Source organism: Kryptolebias marmoratus, linkage group LG17, assembly GCF_001649575.2.
Source record: "Kryptolebias marmoratus isolate JLee-2015 linkage group LG17, ASM164957v2, whole genome shotgun sequence".
Classification (NCBI taxonomy): Eukaryota; Metazoa; Chordata; class Actinopteri; order Cyprinodontiformes; family Rivulidae; genus Kryptolebias; species Kryptolebias marmoratus.
The window spans coordinates 17,628,826-17,645,601 of NC_051446.1; the positions used below are offsets into that span (position 1 = coordinate 17,628,826).

Genomic DNA, 16,776 nt, shown 5'->3' on the forward strand with positions numbered 1-16,776 from the left:
CCCCCCCCCCCCCCGAATCCTCGCTAAAAGCGAGTTTTCACGTCGAACCGCCGAGACTTTTTCAGACTTATGAAAACAACAGCCGGCAAGGCCAAGAGGACGACCTGGAATGAGATAGAAAACTGCATGCGTGGATACAAACACACAAAGAAATGCACACACTCTGATTTCACAAAAAAAGGGCAGTTGTGTCTGTTTTCGGTCAAGACTTTTGAAAGAACTTTAGAGTTGGGTTTTTTTCTTCCGGGAGTGGCCCCACACAAAACTACAAAGTGAACCGATTTGGTGTGTATGGATTGAACTTGCTGCTTTTGTGAAAACTGAACTCTTCCAGCACTTTCTCTTGTATTTATTGAACAAACATTTCGTGAGTTATGAGTGCCTCCTGCCATCATCGGTTTCATTGCATCAGCAGCTCCTTTATCTGCCCACGCTGTTTGTGTAAAACAAGGGCAGAGTCCACTCTCTTGATGTAATCTCACATACCCAAGAACTCCTGTTTCCCTTCAAAAGATGTGTTATTTTCACCAATTTGGGGTGAAACAGCTTCTCACAGTGTTCTGATGTGGATTTACCTTCAGTTCTGGATTTTTATGCCGTCAAAGGGACAGGCTGGTCATTTTTGAAGTGATGTTTTCTCAAATAGTTATCAGTAGTTAGTACTTGTTAAGAAGAGTAGAAATGGTGTGTGCCTTCATGTCAGAGTTTCCAAATGTCTCTAATAACACCAGAGAAAGTTGCTAAATTGCTTTAGGGGTCTGAATAGTTACTAAATATAGTACAAAATCGCTACGTTGGCAACACTTCTGCAGCCTCAGCAACGACATATAACGGTCTATGCTCAGCACAGCACAAACATTTGCATAGTATCACAGGCATTGTTCTTTTGAGAAAACTGCAACAAACTAAACAAATGGTGTTGTAGAAAAGTGTAGGATGGTTGAAAAAAAGCCTGGCAATTTTAAAAAAAAAAATTAAAAATGGAGGCACTTGGAGGAAGACTTCTGACCTTTTCTCCATTTTCTCCACACACCATCATATCAAAAATGACCAGACTGTCCCTTTTAAAAATGAGCAAAGGTAATGGCGTGGCGAGAGAAATACCTTCTCCCGTCTCCAGTTCAGATTTGTTTTTCCATCCGACCCAATTCTTCCGGGACGGGCTCGTTATAAATTGACGCTGGTATTTTGCACCGCGATCAAATAACCACACCTCTGAGGCCTAAAGGAGCACAGAGGAGTCAAACATCTGCAGCTTACATAACCAAAGTCCCGGGCAGAAAAAAAAAAAGCAAAAGAAGTCAGAAAAACAGCGCTATCACTCTTAAACATAAACATTAGCAGTTGGAATTTGGCCAGAGGCGACTTAATGTTTCATAATCTTAAAAACTGCCAAAAAAATGATAAATGTTTTGCTGCCAGGTTTGCGTATGCATTTAACATTTTGAGCAGTTTACTGGCAGCAAATAAATTGCCAATAAACTGCTGATGGCGTGTCGAACTCAGGTGACACAAACCTCCTAACAGAAACTTGGGATTAATTAAAACCCCTCATGGTGAAATACAGTTTCTAAGTGAACTTTTAAGCTTTGCAAAGAGCAATGATAATGAGTTACGTGTTCTGGTTATGCCAGAATATAAATTATCTAACATTACTTGTGAGCCAAAATTGACCTAAATGTCTAAAAAGTTTTTAAAATGAAGAAGAGTTGTTTTCACATCGTGCCCAGTTGCATAACAAAAGCCAAGTGTCTCTTTTAGCATCTTAAGATTAAGATTTTTATTTTTAACGGATGGAAATATATATTATATATGTATATATATATGTTTTTTTTTTTGCACAGATATGTAACTGACTGAGTTTTAATCATTTTTGTGTTTGCTAAGCTTGCTTTGCCGTGCAGTTGTAGATGCCCACCCACTGATTGCTTTCTGAAAGTTTCATTATAATCCCTTTAAACACACACAGACAAAAACATTATTGCCCTTCCACCTTCAGAGGCACGCAGTAATTGTTTAACTGATGACTGTGTGATACCAATTTGCGTCCTAAGATTAAGATTTTTATTTTTAACAGATGGAAATATTTTTCGTTATATATATATTTTGTGACGGTTGTAAATTATTAATATCTTACTTGCTGTAGATAACTCATGGATCTGGTCTTAATTAAACTCTGTTTCTCCAAACTGAGGTCAATCATAGAGTTATCTATAACATGTAAGATATTATTTGTTCCGAACCTTTCCATGGAACCGCACTTCAATGGATCTGAACTATCCTTATAACAGAAGTTTTATGCATATATATTTTTCAGAACAATAAATAAGTGACAGACAGATGAATACCTTTAATACTCTTTATGGCTGTGTCATCGTGCTGTAATCACAAATCATGTAGCTGTGAAATAGATGGCCTAACCAAAGGCACACACAAAATTACTTTTCTCTTTATCATAAATTTACGCAATCAAGAACTGACTTCTTCAAAAATATCCATATATTTACAAGAAAAAATTGGTACTGATATCTAATTTTATTAGTTGACTGGTCCATTCGCATCTTCAGCTTGTTCACACATATTCACCTTTCACAATTACCCTTTGTTAAGGTTGTCTTAATCCTCACAGCAGAATCTATGAAGGAACTTCTCGTCCCGTCAGACTACCAGCAGCTAACTCCGCTGTAAGGTAACAGTGGCCACCGCCTTCGTTCAGGGCCTTCCCCTCAGCCACCCACATCCTCACAAATTGGCTGGTTTACAATCCCTGGACTGATACCTTCATGATGATTTCATTAGAGCACAAGTAGACTACGTTCACATTGAGAGCATTATATGGGCTGCTATTATGGCCCTGCACGTGATCATTGCTGCTGACAGGACACTATTTAGGTACTTACTTCACTGTATAGGAAAAAAAAAAGGACAGTACATTCACAGGAGCTAATGCAGGCTTGGCTCCCGGGGAGGTTATTTGAGGCTGGGAAAGCTCCTGTGTCTTGATTGCTCAAATTGTTTAAACAAGGGAGGGTGGATGGTTCTGCTGCTGTGAGTCCACTCACTATCTATAAATGGTCCCATGAAATGGAGTAGTAATAACATAGTAAGTGATGTTGCATGTTATTACTGTGCTTTTTTTTGTCGTTGTTTTGGGAGGTGTCATTACAGACCATTTACTGTTGAGAAATTATACCCTTCTGTGACCATTTCCCCCTGATTTTTAAGGCCATAAAAGCACACGTGAAAAGCTTAGAATTTGTGGAAATTACTTTAAAAATGTGTCTGAAGTGCTGTGCTAATAATACACAATACCTGATTTTGCCAGAACCCCTCAGCTGGAAACAATGTTCTGGATGAAACAGTATTCGAGGTGCTTTTTTTTTTACAACACAAGAATTATTAAGGATGGCCCAGGATTTTGGGGGGTTGTGGATTTTTTTTTAATGTCTTTTTGCAAATCTTGCCCAACTGGAGACACTGAGCAATGAAGAATAGCTTAGCAGTTACAAAATCATGGTTTCCCTTAAATCTGCCAAATATACATTAGAAACTGGGTTAATAAAAATACCTGTTTTGAAGAGCTTTTATTTAAAAAAAAATGTTTCATCAAAAATGTTATTGAATGTGGCACTCATAGCAGAAAAGTTTGCTATGAAAATTATTAATGTTGGCGTGGTCTTAGCTTAAAAAATTTTTTCAACAATTTAAAACAGCTCATAACACTTAACACTTGACTTAAAACTTTCATATTAAAAAAAATCTGTGAGCCAGTGTTTTTAAAAGGCACCTGAGACGCCTCTTGTTTGGATTTATGTAGGAATCAAGGTGGTATGGGAGGTCTGAAGTCAGTCCACTGCTGTTACACCTCTGAGCCACCAAGCGAGGTAGTCACAGAGCTGAAACAACTGGGATGTGTAAGGGAAAGATGGCATCACGGCTCCAGGATGTCATGACAAACAGACCTGGGCTGCAGGATTTAGAATGAGAGACGTCCAGCACACATTTTATGCAATGTGCTCCTCATTAAGACCACAATGAGTTGGACGCCACACTTTCAGTGTGTCCACGATGTTGTCTTCTTTGTATAAGAACACATTGGTGACAGCTAGAGCTGGCTACACTGATGCAATTGTATGACCAGCGGCAGCTTAGAGAGAGGTTCATCTTAACGACTGTATGTTGCAGGAACATTTTGTGAAAAAGGTTGAAATAGCAATACAAAGAACCAAATTCACTCTGCACTAAAGGCTCAGATTCTGATACACAAAGTAAAAAGACAAACATTGACAGAAAAAGACTCAAAATAAACACAGAGCACAAGAAAGCTACAAATAAACTTTGTAAAAGATGTAGATACATACTATTTGCAGCAATGTTGTCTCTCTTAATATAGATGTCTCCCTTCTTAAGTATGTAGGATGATGTGGGGGCCTGTTAAAAGTCTGTGCCCGGGGGCCTGTTTGCAATAATCCTTCCATGCTATAACAAGATACTTAAGCTCCCTAAGGAAGAAGCTCTTGGTGGGACAAGACTAGTCTATGTCTAAAGATGGACTTGAACTATAACCTAAACTCAGAAGGTGGTAATAGTATAGTTACTTCAGTCCTTTCTCTACTTATTTACCTCTTCTTATTAAACAGTGTTGATTACATCCTGCCTGGAAGTGGCTCAGGTGTCCAACCAGGCATCTGACCTGCCAACATCTCACTCTTCCCTAGCAAGGTAGGATTGCCCTATGTGAAATGATCAGCGTTGGGATTTGCAGGTTAAGGACACTTAAAGCAGGGTTTTTAATGCCCTGACGTCACGTTAATTAGTGGCTACTTTGATCCTTTCAGCCTCTAAGCCGCATTCTGCCCCGTTCTGTCTGTCGGTGGACATGGGATGTGTCCACGGAGGAAGATGCACGTTCTTTCAAAGGGACGCTAATTGATTTATCCAATCCTGAAGGCGAGAACGCTGTCTGCAGCTTTGGTTTTTACTTTCCCTGCAGGTGATGCATTGGTAGAAAGAAGAAACTATTAAGAGGACACTGTTTTTTTGGTCAAAATGGCAGACAAGGATAGTGTGGAGAAATATTTAGAGAACAACCCACAGTTCGCCAAAGAGTACTTTGACAAAAAGTTGCGCGCCGAGGCTCTCACCGCCGCCTTCTCTGGACAGCTCGACATCAAAGACACTGCTTCGTTCAAGGATGTTAACTCCGTGCAAGAGGCTGCCATCATCTTCGAGTTGGTCCAGGAGCTGCAGAAGATGGGAAACATGGAGAAGGGTCTTCATAAAGTGCTGCAGAGGATCGCCCTGATCATACAAGCCGACAGGGTCAGCTACTTTGTGTGCCGCTCAAGAAACGGAATCCCCGAGCTCGCCACTTGCCTCTTTGATGTGACTCCGACGTCCAAATACGAAGCCAATCTAGTGAATCCCCAGGGGGAAATTGTTTTTCCCACCGACATGGGCGTAGTGGGTTTCACAGCAACCTCCAAAAAAACCCAAAATGTCCCGGACGTGACCAAGGTGAGAGGCTATGAAGAGTTACCAAGCTTTGCAAAAAAAAATGTTGAAATTATTTTGGCGGGAAAAACAAAAATATTCAGTTATATAGCAAACATGAATGATTGTGTTGCTATTGCTTAAACAACAAAAGCTGAACTTGGTCAACTAAATTAGCACCCGGAGTGTAGTTAGGTTTTAAACATTTAATGCAAGTTTCTATTTACGTGAAAGCAAAGCCACATTTATTTCTGTTCAAAACTGTATTTATTTTGGGCCTAACTGTATTTATTTATAGCCTAGCTTACATAATGAGATTCCAGGGAATTTGCATTTAAAGTCAGTTAGGAGTTATTTTGAAGGCTAAGGCAGAGACAGTGACTAAAAACATAGTTGATATTTTGGGACTATGGCTCAAAATCTGAACAACAAATAAGTTATACCAGTCTACATGAATTTTACTTACCACACATTTTAGTTTTTTGTTCAGTTTTGTTTTGTTTGTTTTTTGCAAAATTCAGAATAGATTCAAATGATTTATTTGTAGTTTCGCTGAAGAAAATCACCCATAAGTTATTCACTAGTCTTGTTTATTAACTCTGTTCTAATTACGAATTGGCACCATACCTTTTAATTACGCCTCAAAATATAATTTGTCAGGTAGCTAGGTTGAACAAAACATCACTTCACTGTTTGCTTAAGATCTGTTTTCTTCAGGTTCGGATTTACTGTTACAAGTGTTGTTTTTTTTTATTTTTCTTCAATCCAGAACCAGAAGTTTTGTGACTTTGTGGACAAACAGACGGGATACAAAACCAAGTGTTTGCTGAGTTTCCCTATTGTGGCTGACAAAGATTGTCTTGGAGTCGCCATGGCGCTTAACAAAATAGGAGCTGATGCGTTCACTGCAGAGGATGAGAAGGTAGGAACAGACTCTTTAACAGGAACAGGACATTTACGCTTATCCATTTGGCGTGCAGATGAAGATGCTAACGCCAAGGGATCTGACAATTAGTCTTTAAAACTCCCCCTCTTCCTGAAATATTTCTTTCATACCTATGCATTGTTGCATAATGTAAAAAAAAAAAAATTCACCTCCATGAAAGTTCAGCTGAATAGAGATTATTTCTGTGATTACATCCCACCAGCGGAGCACAAAGCACCCTCATTACAGCAGAACAAGCCAATCAGACTCGACTGGCTTGGTGGTTCTGGCTGCTTTTATAGCATTCAACCTGAAAATAAATAAATAAAAAAATAAAAATGTAAATAGAAATGGGTTCTCTCAGCGGTCTCTATCAGAACACATTCACTGCTGCCTCTGGAGCCATAAAAATCACACTGAGGCCCAATTCCATCAAGAATAAACTGGGTCAGATGGAAATGATGTTTTTAAGAGTCTGATTCTTACCTAACACACGTGTTAGGAGAGGGCTGGTGTTGGCTTTATCTGCACATGTCTGGTTAGATTGTTATTATAGTGCGGTTTTGTTCAGGAATCATTGTTGAATCTTAAAAATATGCATTCTAAGGATTTAGGGAAACCTACTTCTGCGATAAAGAATACAATTAAACAAAAATAATGACAGTTTTTCACTCTGCCAAGACCGTGGAAAAAATAAAAGCAATCTGTGCTAAAAAAGAAAGAAAAAAGTAGCAAAATATATGCAACAGACTTTGCATTTTTTTTGCCCTAACAGTTCACATCTTTGCTCGGGGAACTGCATCTACATTTTCTTTTACTGCACTGTGAATTGTTCCAATCTGTCTGAGCATTTCATTTCTGTAAGGAACTGTAATCTGCTTTTGTCCGTAGCTTTTCCACAAGTACATGACTTTTGCCCAAGTCATCGCCCTGCAGCATCACACGGCCTACATGTTCAACGTGGAGTCCAGGAGGAGTCAGGTAAAGTGAACCGGTAATTCATCACGTAGAAAAGTGTTTTCCTTTGCGTACCTCCTCTAGTTCCCAATCAGGGCTCATATTGTGCTGTAAATCTATAAAAGCATCTCGCAGCATGCGTTTCCTGCTTCGTTTGGCTCCAGGTGCTGCTCTGGTCAGCCAGTAAAGTGTTTGAGGAGTTGACAGACATCGAGAGACAGTTCCACAAAGCGCTCTACACCGTCAGGACCTACCTGCTGTGTGAGCGTTACTCAGTGGGTCTGCTGGACATGACCAAAGAAAAGGTTGGTTTTCGCAAATGCCGCTTTGGATGCATTCTGTTTATGCCATTAAGAAAATCAAAAAAATATAAATAAATCTTTTTTGTATGTTTTCTCCACCAGGAATTTTATGATGAATGGCCTGTGAAACTTGGAGACGTGGAGCCCTATAAAGGCCCGAAAACACCAGACGGCAGGGTGACACATACATTTTTCTCTCACTCACACAGCCATTTGAATCCGTATATGTTTATTTTTTAACGTTTCTCTCAGCAGTGTAGCTTAAAGCAGCAGTTCTTATCTTTTGAAGAAGGGTTCTGTGGAAAAATCGGAAACGGTTCTTTCTTGAACAACCTCAGGAAGGAGAAATAGAGTTCAATTTGGACTGGAATGTTGAGCTAACAGTTAGTTTGATTGGGCCAAGATCAACACTTGTCTAAAATAGTCATAGCAGTTCATGCAAATGCTATTAAATAAACCTTTATGTCTCATTACACAGTTATTTTGGCAAAGATATTGTGATACTGATACTGCTGCTGTTGCTTGCAGCTTGCAGATATCCTCAGAATTTGAGGTAAATAACCTTGTAAATTAAAATTAACTGAAATATAAAGGTTTATAAAGTAATGGTTGCATGAACGACTATGAAAGGTTTGAGAATGGAGCTGATTTAGGATGAGAGCAACCCACTTTGGACTCATCCCTGCTTGGACTAGCCTGTAGCTTATCAGAGTTAAACTTAAGTTGTGTAAAGAGCTGTCTACAACAGGTAAGATGAGAATTCTTCACAGCTTTTCACAGAACCCCACTTCAAATAATATCAACTATTTCTTTAAAGATAAGTAGTTTATTTTCTAACAGGTTTTTACCTTTTTTTTTTTACAGGAAATCATCTTTTACAAAATTATTGACTACCTTTTAGAGGGCAAAGAAGAAATCAAAGTCATACCGTAAGCAATGTTGGCTTCAAATGTGCTTAAACTGAAGACATTACATTCAAAATACACAATAAAAAACAGAAATAATTACTAAAAACATTATATTCAGTATGATTTAACTTACAAGAACATCATTTCTGAGTATAATATCATATTGTACTAAGTTATGTCTTGTATCAACATATTATTTCTTTACTGTATTTTAAATTTAAAGATTATTTTAGAGCATAAATGTTTAAAAACCTTCACATACGAGCCCAAACAGTTTCACGTGCTTCACATTGAAACTAACTGTTCTGTTTCCTTTCAGAGGTCCACCTGCAGATCACTGGGCTCTGGTCAGCGGACTGCCTACGTTTGTCGCAGAAAATGGTTTTGTAAGTGATGCAGTTCAAAGTCAGAGTTACTAGAACTAAAAAATAGGAAACTAGACCTGTCACAATCAACCCTTATTTGTTTATTTGCAACTAGTTGAAGAAATCCTGATTATTTAACTGTATAAAAGTAGATTAGTGACACTAAAATTAATCATTTTTTATTATATTCATTCCCATGCTATGAATCAATTTTTTGTTTCACCATAGCATGCAGGAAGATGTATGATATATATTACTAATTTACATAATTCTGATGATCTGGTAAAAATGTTTTTATGTGACTGCCTGCAGATCTGCAACATGATGAACGTTGCTGCGGATGACTACTTCACTTTCCAGGTACGCTTGGAACACGTCTGATGACCCTGATTTGTATTAAAACATTTAGTTTGAGAGGAAAGGAGGAGTCTTTGTTGAGCTCACATGCCTGTGCTTTGCAGAAAGAGGCCGTGGATGAAACGGGGTTTGTCATCAAAAACGTCCTGTCGCTGCCGATCGTCAACAAGAAAGAAGAAATCGTGGGCATCGCCACCTTCTTCAACAGGAAAGATGGCAAACCGTTTGATGAATATGATGAACAGATCGCTGAGGTTAGGATTCAGTTTGATAGTAAACTTCGTGCAGGATTATTTCTGTCTAACGTTCACCCTTTCGCCCTCTCCAGGCTCTGACTCAGTTCCTTGGGTGGTCATGGCTGAACTGTGACACCTACGACAGGTTGAACCGCATGGAGTACAGGAAAGACATTGCTCAAGAGATGCTCATGTACCAGACCCAATGCACCAAAGAAGAGCTTCAGTCCATTCTGGTCCGTACCAACATGGCATTTGTTGTCCACATTTTATCTCTATACGTTTGTTTCAAACGCATTTGGAGTATTTTATATTATTAGTTTTCTCTGTCCACTTGGCAACTGATATTTGAAGTATGTCATAAGAGTGTCGGCCTCTAGTCTCTTAACACAAAAGAAGAAATTTAAAGTTGATCACAGTGTGTTCATAAATAGATTATAGCTGTTGTGTCAAATGATTGTTCTGTTTTATGACCAGAATACCAAAGAGAAGTTTGACGCAGACCCTGAAGACTGTGACCAGAAGGAGATGTACAAACTATTGGTATGTATTTTTTTTTAATCCTACATCACAAAAAACTTGCAATAACCTCTTTTTTCTCTCTCTCTCCAAGTAAAAAAGGAGTCATAAGTGGCCTTTTTGTGTGATCTGCGCTGTCCGTTTCTGTTCAGAGATCAAACTGCCCACCAGCCGACAACGTCGACGGAGAGAACCTGTACTCGTTTGCCTTCAGTGACTTCCCCGTTTCGGAGTTTGGCCTCATTAAAGCTGGCATCCGCATGTTCTTCGAGCTCGGAGTTGTCGAAAAGTTTAAAGTTCCTGCAGAGGTGAGTCAGTCCGTCTGTCACTTGTTTCAGTGGAGCAACTCTAACAAGGTGCCTAAAGGTGCCTTTGGTAGGGGGGGTAATTCCTACCATGTTCAGAGATGTGACTGTGTTAATTGAGCTCATTATTCTGCAGATCCTTTCAGCTATGATCTTATAAGGATTTGTTAAGTTTTTCTGCATTTGTTTCTTGGCATTAAATGACTTTAGATTGAACTTTTACAATACAAACTCTCTGAAGCCAAATATACTGTTTTTAAATGTGTTTATTTTAGGTTAGAAACAGATCTGCCTTTTAGATGCAGATTCTATAGGATACTGCTTGTGAAACTTTAACACAGCAAACTGTGAAGTAAATGTGATCTGTGCTATAACAACAAGTTGTAGTAGCTGTAAAAGCAGCAGGAGTTTCCTCAGGCGCCGAAATGATGCAATTTCCATCCTTAACACCTTTCCTCTGATGTTTTTCTTTGAATAATATTCCCTTTTCCCCCTCAGACGCTGACCAAGTGGATGTACACTGTGAGGAAGGGTTACCGTTCCATTACCTACCACAACTGGAGGCACGGTTTCAATGTAGGCCACACCATGTTCTGCCTACTGCAGGTAAAAGCCTCTTCGGCATAAACAGATGTCCGCACACACCTGCATCTGATGTCTTCATTCACAGTTTTACTGCTTCCTGTTTTTGACAGACAGGAAAGCTGAGGAAGTACTACTCCGATTTAGATGCCTTTGCTATGGTGGCTGCAGCTTTCTGCCACGATATCGACCACAGAGGAACCAACAACCTCTACCAGACAAAGCAAGTGAAAACTCTTTCTCTGATCATGGCGGGGGTGGGGGGAGTTTACATGTCTAAAAAAATATCTTTCTTTTTTTTCCCAAATTTTCTGTAGGAGTGCATCTCCTCTGGCCAAACTTCACGGCTCCTCCATCATGGAGAGGCACCATTTGGAATACAGCAAGACGCTCATGGGGGAGGAGGTGGGGGCTCGGTTTCTTCTCTGCAAACAGAAAAACAATATGAGACTTGAAAACGCTGCAGTTGACCTTTGTTGTTGTTGTTGTTGTCTCTCACAGACCTTGAACATTTTCTGCAACCTTCAGAAGCGTCAGTTCGAGAACGTGCAGCACTTGTTTGATGTTTGCATCATTGCCACCGACCTCGCCCTTTACTTCAAGTAGGTTTTCATTTATGGAAGGAAAGGCATGTAGTTAAAAATAATTTAAATCTGTGCCAAACCAGGAAAGAAAAAAAAAGAAGAAATACTACAATTTAAGCTAAAATTGAAGAAATATGATCTCTCCTTCTAAGTCTCATCAGAACTCTGGCAAGAGCTTTTTGGATCAACTGAAGACTTTTTTAAAGAGTTTTTAAAACATTCCTATATTAAAGAAACCCAATAGTACGGCCTAGAAGTGATAAATGCATGGAGCAGTTTTTCTGTATCATTTTAGAGCAAAATGTTTCTAACCTTAGTGACACTGAGCAGCTGGAGAAAAGTGGTCGTTGTAACATTTTTAATGTTGGGGTTAAAACACATGTTCCAGTCAAAAATCTTACCTAGTTTCTTTTACATTAGTCAAGTTCATGCCATTCAGAGGAAGTGAAAGGCTGCAAAGATTTGCTATTTGTTTCTTGTCTTCTTGTTTTCTTTTTTGACTGACTCTGAAGGTTTTATGGAATCACTCAGCCTGTTTGCTTTGATTCAGACAGTCAGAAAAAAAAAAATCTTTATCTCATCTGTTTCGTCTTCAGAAAGAGAACCATGTTCCAGAACATTGTGAATGCCACAGAGCCAATGACCGACGAAAAGGAGGCCACTGCTTACATTTCCAACAACCCCATCAGGAAGGAAATTGTGATGTACGTAGCCGATTTAGGCAGAAACACAGCTGTTGAGACAAAAAAAAAAAAAAAAGTCTAGTTTCCTCGTGAGAAGATTCGTGACACAGCGGGACCTTGAAAATCATTAGCTTCACGAGCAGAATGTCATCTTTCCTGTGACTGACTGACGGGTTCTCTCCTCCAGGGCCATGATGATGACAGGCTGCGACTTGTCAGCCATCACCAAGCCTTGGGAGGTACAGAGCAAGGTGAGTGGGAGTGAAGTTTACAAGTAAATAAAAAAACATATGAAGCTTTCATTGAGCAAGTTTTAAAGTTGATTTTATTCTCATTGTTCTTCAACTTTTAGGGTCTTTGATTGATGAAAAATATGTACAACTGTGCGGTCCTTATGTTTTGTTTAGATCAGATAATAATTGCTTTACAAAAGTACCGCATTTATGAAGGGAGATGTAGTTTGAAAAGGGTTGACGCTAACCCTCTGGTTGTTTTCGAGTAAAATATGTTTACTTCATTTCTTCTTTTTTTCTTTAACCGCATCCTCAATCCTCCCCCATGTGTCGTTTTCTGTGCAGGTTGCTCTGATGGTCGCAGCTGAATTCTGGGAACAGGGCGATTTAGAAAGAAATGTTTTGGACCAGCAGCCAATTGTAAGAGCAGCGATTCCTCCAATGCCTTTTTTTCCCTGCCTTCATTCTTCTTTCGACACATTTGCTCTCCTCGTTGACATGAAACCATCTCACGTGTCTCTTTCAGCCCATGATGGACAGAAACTGTGCCGAACAGCTGCCCAAGATGCAGTGTGGTTTCATTGACTTTGTGTGCTCGTTTGTGTACAAGGTAACAACCCACTTCTTATTCCCATTTTAAAAAAAAACAGAATTAAAGAGAAGAAACTATAAGAATAGATGTTAGGGCTGAAAAGAAATCGGATTTTAGAGAAGTGTGTCCGTTTTAAAATAGTTCATCTGCATTTGCTGGAATTTAAATTTAAATTTAAATCCACTCACAGACAAATAACATTTCCAGATTCCATTCAGAATCTGCAGTGATCACATTTTTGACAGGATGGCATTTCAACATTAGCTAACACATGAGCTAGATCCATAAAAACGTATTATTTATGTCTGCTGTCCCTACAGGCCAGTGCTGTCAGAGTCATACCTCAGTGGTGCAAGGTGAGAAATGCAAGGATAACACTTACCTGTGTTTCTTTCGTTTGTCAGGAGTTTTCCAGGTTCCACACAGAGATCAAGCCCATGTTTGATGGTCTGAACAACAACCGGGCACACTGGAACGAGCTGGCAGAAGTATATAATGCAAAGATGAAGGCTATAGAGGATCAGAAGAAGAAACTAGAAGAAGAAGAAGCCAAGAAAGGTAAAATAAACGACTGGATTATAATAATTTGTTGGAATAGTCTGGTCATTTTTTAGTTCTGTCAGATAGTAATCAGCAGTTATTCAGCTGTATCATCTGTCATAGAGCACAGAGTGGAGAAAGAGGCAGAAGTCTTCCACCAGGCTAACTATTAATAACTATTTGACAGAACATCACTTCAAAGAGGACCAGACTATCCCTTTAAGAGCAGGCTGTACATTTTTCTTATGTTTCTGTTTTGTTTTTTGTTTTTCTTTCTCTTAAGCTGGTGGTGGTGGTGGTGATGGGAAATCAAAGACTTGCACCATCTGTTAGGCTCCTCCACTGTTTGGATCTGGACTATTGTGGTCTGTTTAGGACTCAGCGCTAGTCAACTTCAGGACATCTGTTTTGTTTTTTTTTTTGGATCTTTTCCTCACTCTGGTGTCTGGTCGTTGCTACACCAGCTTAGTTTTTTTTTTTCTGGTTCGCTTTGCTGCCCTCCAGTCTGGCTCTTGTTCCAGATGGGCCGGTCTGGTTCCGTTTACCCAAACTAGTTTAGTGTAGCTAGGGCTGGTCTGCGTCCCAGCCTGGATCACGTCTGCCGATCGTCGAAGACGGAGGAAGAATTTATCAAGAAGTAATGTTGGGACTCTGTGAAGAGAAGATGTTTGACTTTGTTCATACGAGAAACGTATGAAACTTCTTGCCGCTTCAGCTTTAAACAGCGCCATGAACGTTTTTAAAAAAGTAAACAGTGGATAACCATGTATTTCCACTTAGCATAGCAATAATCCAAACATTTTTGGCATGATTTGATATCATGCTTTGAGAAACTCATTGGTAATCTTGCTCAAATGCAATTTTTTTTTTGGATAGATAGTTTATATAGGCAGCATTTGTGAAGAGTGTCTACATGCCAAAGCTGTAGCATTCAGACGGTGTTCTTATTGGCAAACATGAACACGATGAGCAACAGCTCTGTAGGTTGCACAATGCACTTCGCTGCTGCTGTTTTAGCAGCAGCAGACAGAAAACGAAGGGAAGACAAAGGAATAACAATGTAACTTTGTTTTGTAGTGACGGGAAACTGTTAAAGTTAAGATTGAGATGTGAAGCTAATCCTTTTAACACTTAAAGAGGGGAACTACCATCTGAAGTCTCTGGTAATGCTGTAAGAACAGGAAGTGATGGAGCCTAATTCAATCAGGGAAGATGTTTTCTCGCCATTAAAAGGAACTGATGAGTTGTGCGAGGGTAGACTTATTTTATTATGCAATTCATCTATATATATATTTTTTGATTCTTTGGCTATTTTGTACTTGAACTGTCTTCATGGGTGGAGAATTTGAGGCGAGCTTTGAGAGAGGATGTTCTGAATGTGTGAACACATGAAATCACTTTCAGACATGAGGCATGTGTTGGGAAACTTTATGATCAGCTTCGGAAACACACCTTTAAAGTGAACCATCCAGCCATTTGAAGTGGGGTTCTGTGGAAAGATTAAGAGCAATCAGTATTTTACCTGCTGTAGCTAGCTCTTTGACTGACCTCAGTTTGTAGAAATAGTTTGATTTCAGTCATATTGATGAGCTAATAGCAAGTCCAAGTGGGGTCCAGACCAAAGTGGATTACTGCCGTTTAAAAACAGCTCCAATCTCTGAGGTTCTGCACTATTTTATAAACCTTTAGATTGTCATTAATTTTTGTATTACACTTATTTGTACGGAATTCTGTGGTTATTTGCAAGCAAAAACAGCACCAACAGCAGCTAGCTGTAGCACTTGCAGTAGAAATATCATATTTCTGCCAGAATAACTGTGTAATGTGAAATTAACTGTCATACAATGATTTATAAAACAGCATTAGCATAAACTATTAGTCTCAACCTTGCTCAGACTAGCCATTAGGTGGTCAGTCCACTCATGATTAAACTTTTTTTTTCCCAAACTGAGATTCAAAAAGTTCTTTTTCAACAGGTAAGATATCAATTAGTCATAACCCTTCCACGGAACCTCAGTTCAGAAGATCCAAACTATTTGATTGGGGTGTTTTATCTGATAAATTGTGTAACGTTTAACGCAGTGTTTAGCTTGAACTTACAGCTCCATTTTGATTCCCATCTCCTTTCATTAAAGTACTTGTATATAGTTTGTTACATAGGGAATAAAAAAATATGTATACTTGTTATAACTGCAGCCTAAAAGTACTTTGAAGGCTGCGAGATCAACTTTTGCTTCTTTTCAGCAGGCAAGAGTCAAACGGTTCAGGAGATCTACCTCTCCTTTAAGAAGCTTTAACAGGATTTGATTGCCTGCCAGTGTTTAAGATCCACACAGCTTTAGACTTTAAATACCCTTCTTACAGAGGAGGTAAATGAGGCTAACAGAGCCTTATCGTATGTATGTGCAAGGCGAGCAGTGTTTGTGAAGATGCAACTGTTGTTTCATTGATTGTTCAATGGCATGGGCAAAGTTCTCTGCTTCTCTCACTGACCAACTTTGTGTAAATCGATATCTCGTTTTGTAAAGCGCCCGATCTGGTCAGGGATGTGAGCTTACAGTGCAACACTGGGAGCACCTTCTGTCCCACGGGGTGAAATCAACTTCCTGTTACGCAATGTAGTCACCTCTAATCTATGGGGCATCAATCAAAGGCATTTAATCCTATCAGCAAGGCTTTGGGTCTACATGGAAGCTCCTTGTCTGCTGCCTGAGGTGAAGCAAGGAGCTGTTGTAATCACTGGAGTCAAAGCTGTACAAAAAAAAAACCTTTACTCCAATTTGTTTTCAAGGATTCTGCCTCCAGCTTCTCCTTTTGGATCCTTTGGGAGATATGAAGTAATGCACTGTATCGTTGTCACTGAGACATTAGAAAACTGTCATTTGATGTATGAGATGACTGTATTTATAAGTCATGAGATGTAATGTCTGTAAGCAAGTGTAGGAAGTCATGGAGGTGTAAAAATAAAAAGTAACACTTTTTCTCATTATGAAAATCGTCTCGCACTCAAAGGTGTCGCTTTGATCTGGGAATTTACGCTCACGCACATGAGCGTTGGACGGAGGGTGAACTCAAAGCATCCGAAGCTTAGCTGCGACAGTGCTCCATGTATCTTGCGGGATCTTGGAGGCTCCAAAGCTGGATGAGCCTCCGGGGGAAAGAGGATCAGTGGATTGATTCTCATCCCTGCCCGAT

At 39.4% G+C, this 16,776-nt stretch overlaps 1 protein-coding gene across 1 annotated transcript; it reads left to right on the plus strand.

The window, feature by feature from the left end:
* Positions 1 to 4,747: 4,747 nt before the first annotated feature.
* pde6c (phosphodiesterase 6C, cGMP-specific, cone, alpha prime) lies at positions 4,748 to 15,162 on the plus strand. The gene is made up of 22 exons (XM_017436462.3): positions 4,748 to 5,517; positions 6,263 to 6,415; positions 7,310 to 7,399; positions 7,540 to 7,680; positions 7,780 to 7,854; positions 8,542 to 8,606; positions 8,905 to 8,971; positions 9,263 to 9,310; positions 9,412 to 9,561; positions 9,636 to 9,779; positions 10,021 to 10,086; positions 10,215 to 10,370; positions 10,866 to 10,973; positions 11,063 to 11,172; positions 11,267 to 11,354; positions 11,451 to 11,551; positions 12,130 to 12,237; positions 12,404 to 12,467; positions 12,795 to 12,869; positions 12,976 to 13,059; positions 13,446 to 13,599; positions 13,865 to 15,162. Exons 1-22 carry the CDS (start codon positions 5,050 to 5,052, stop codon positions 13,912 to 13,914), a joined length of 2,565 nt encoding a protein of 854 aa, XP_017291951.1. The 5' UTR covers positions 4,748 to 5,049; the 3' UTR covers positions 13,915 to 15,162.
* Positions 15,163 to 16,776: the final 1,614 nt, after the last annotated feature.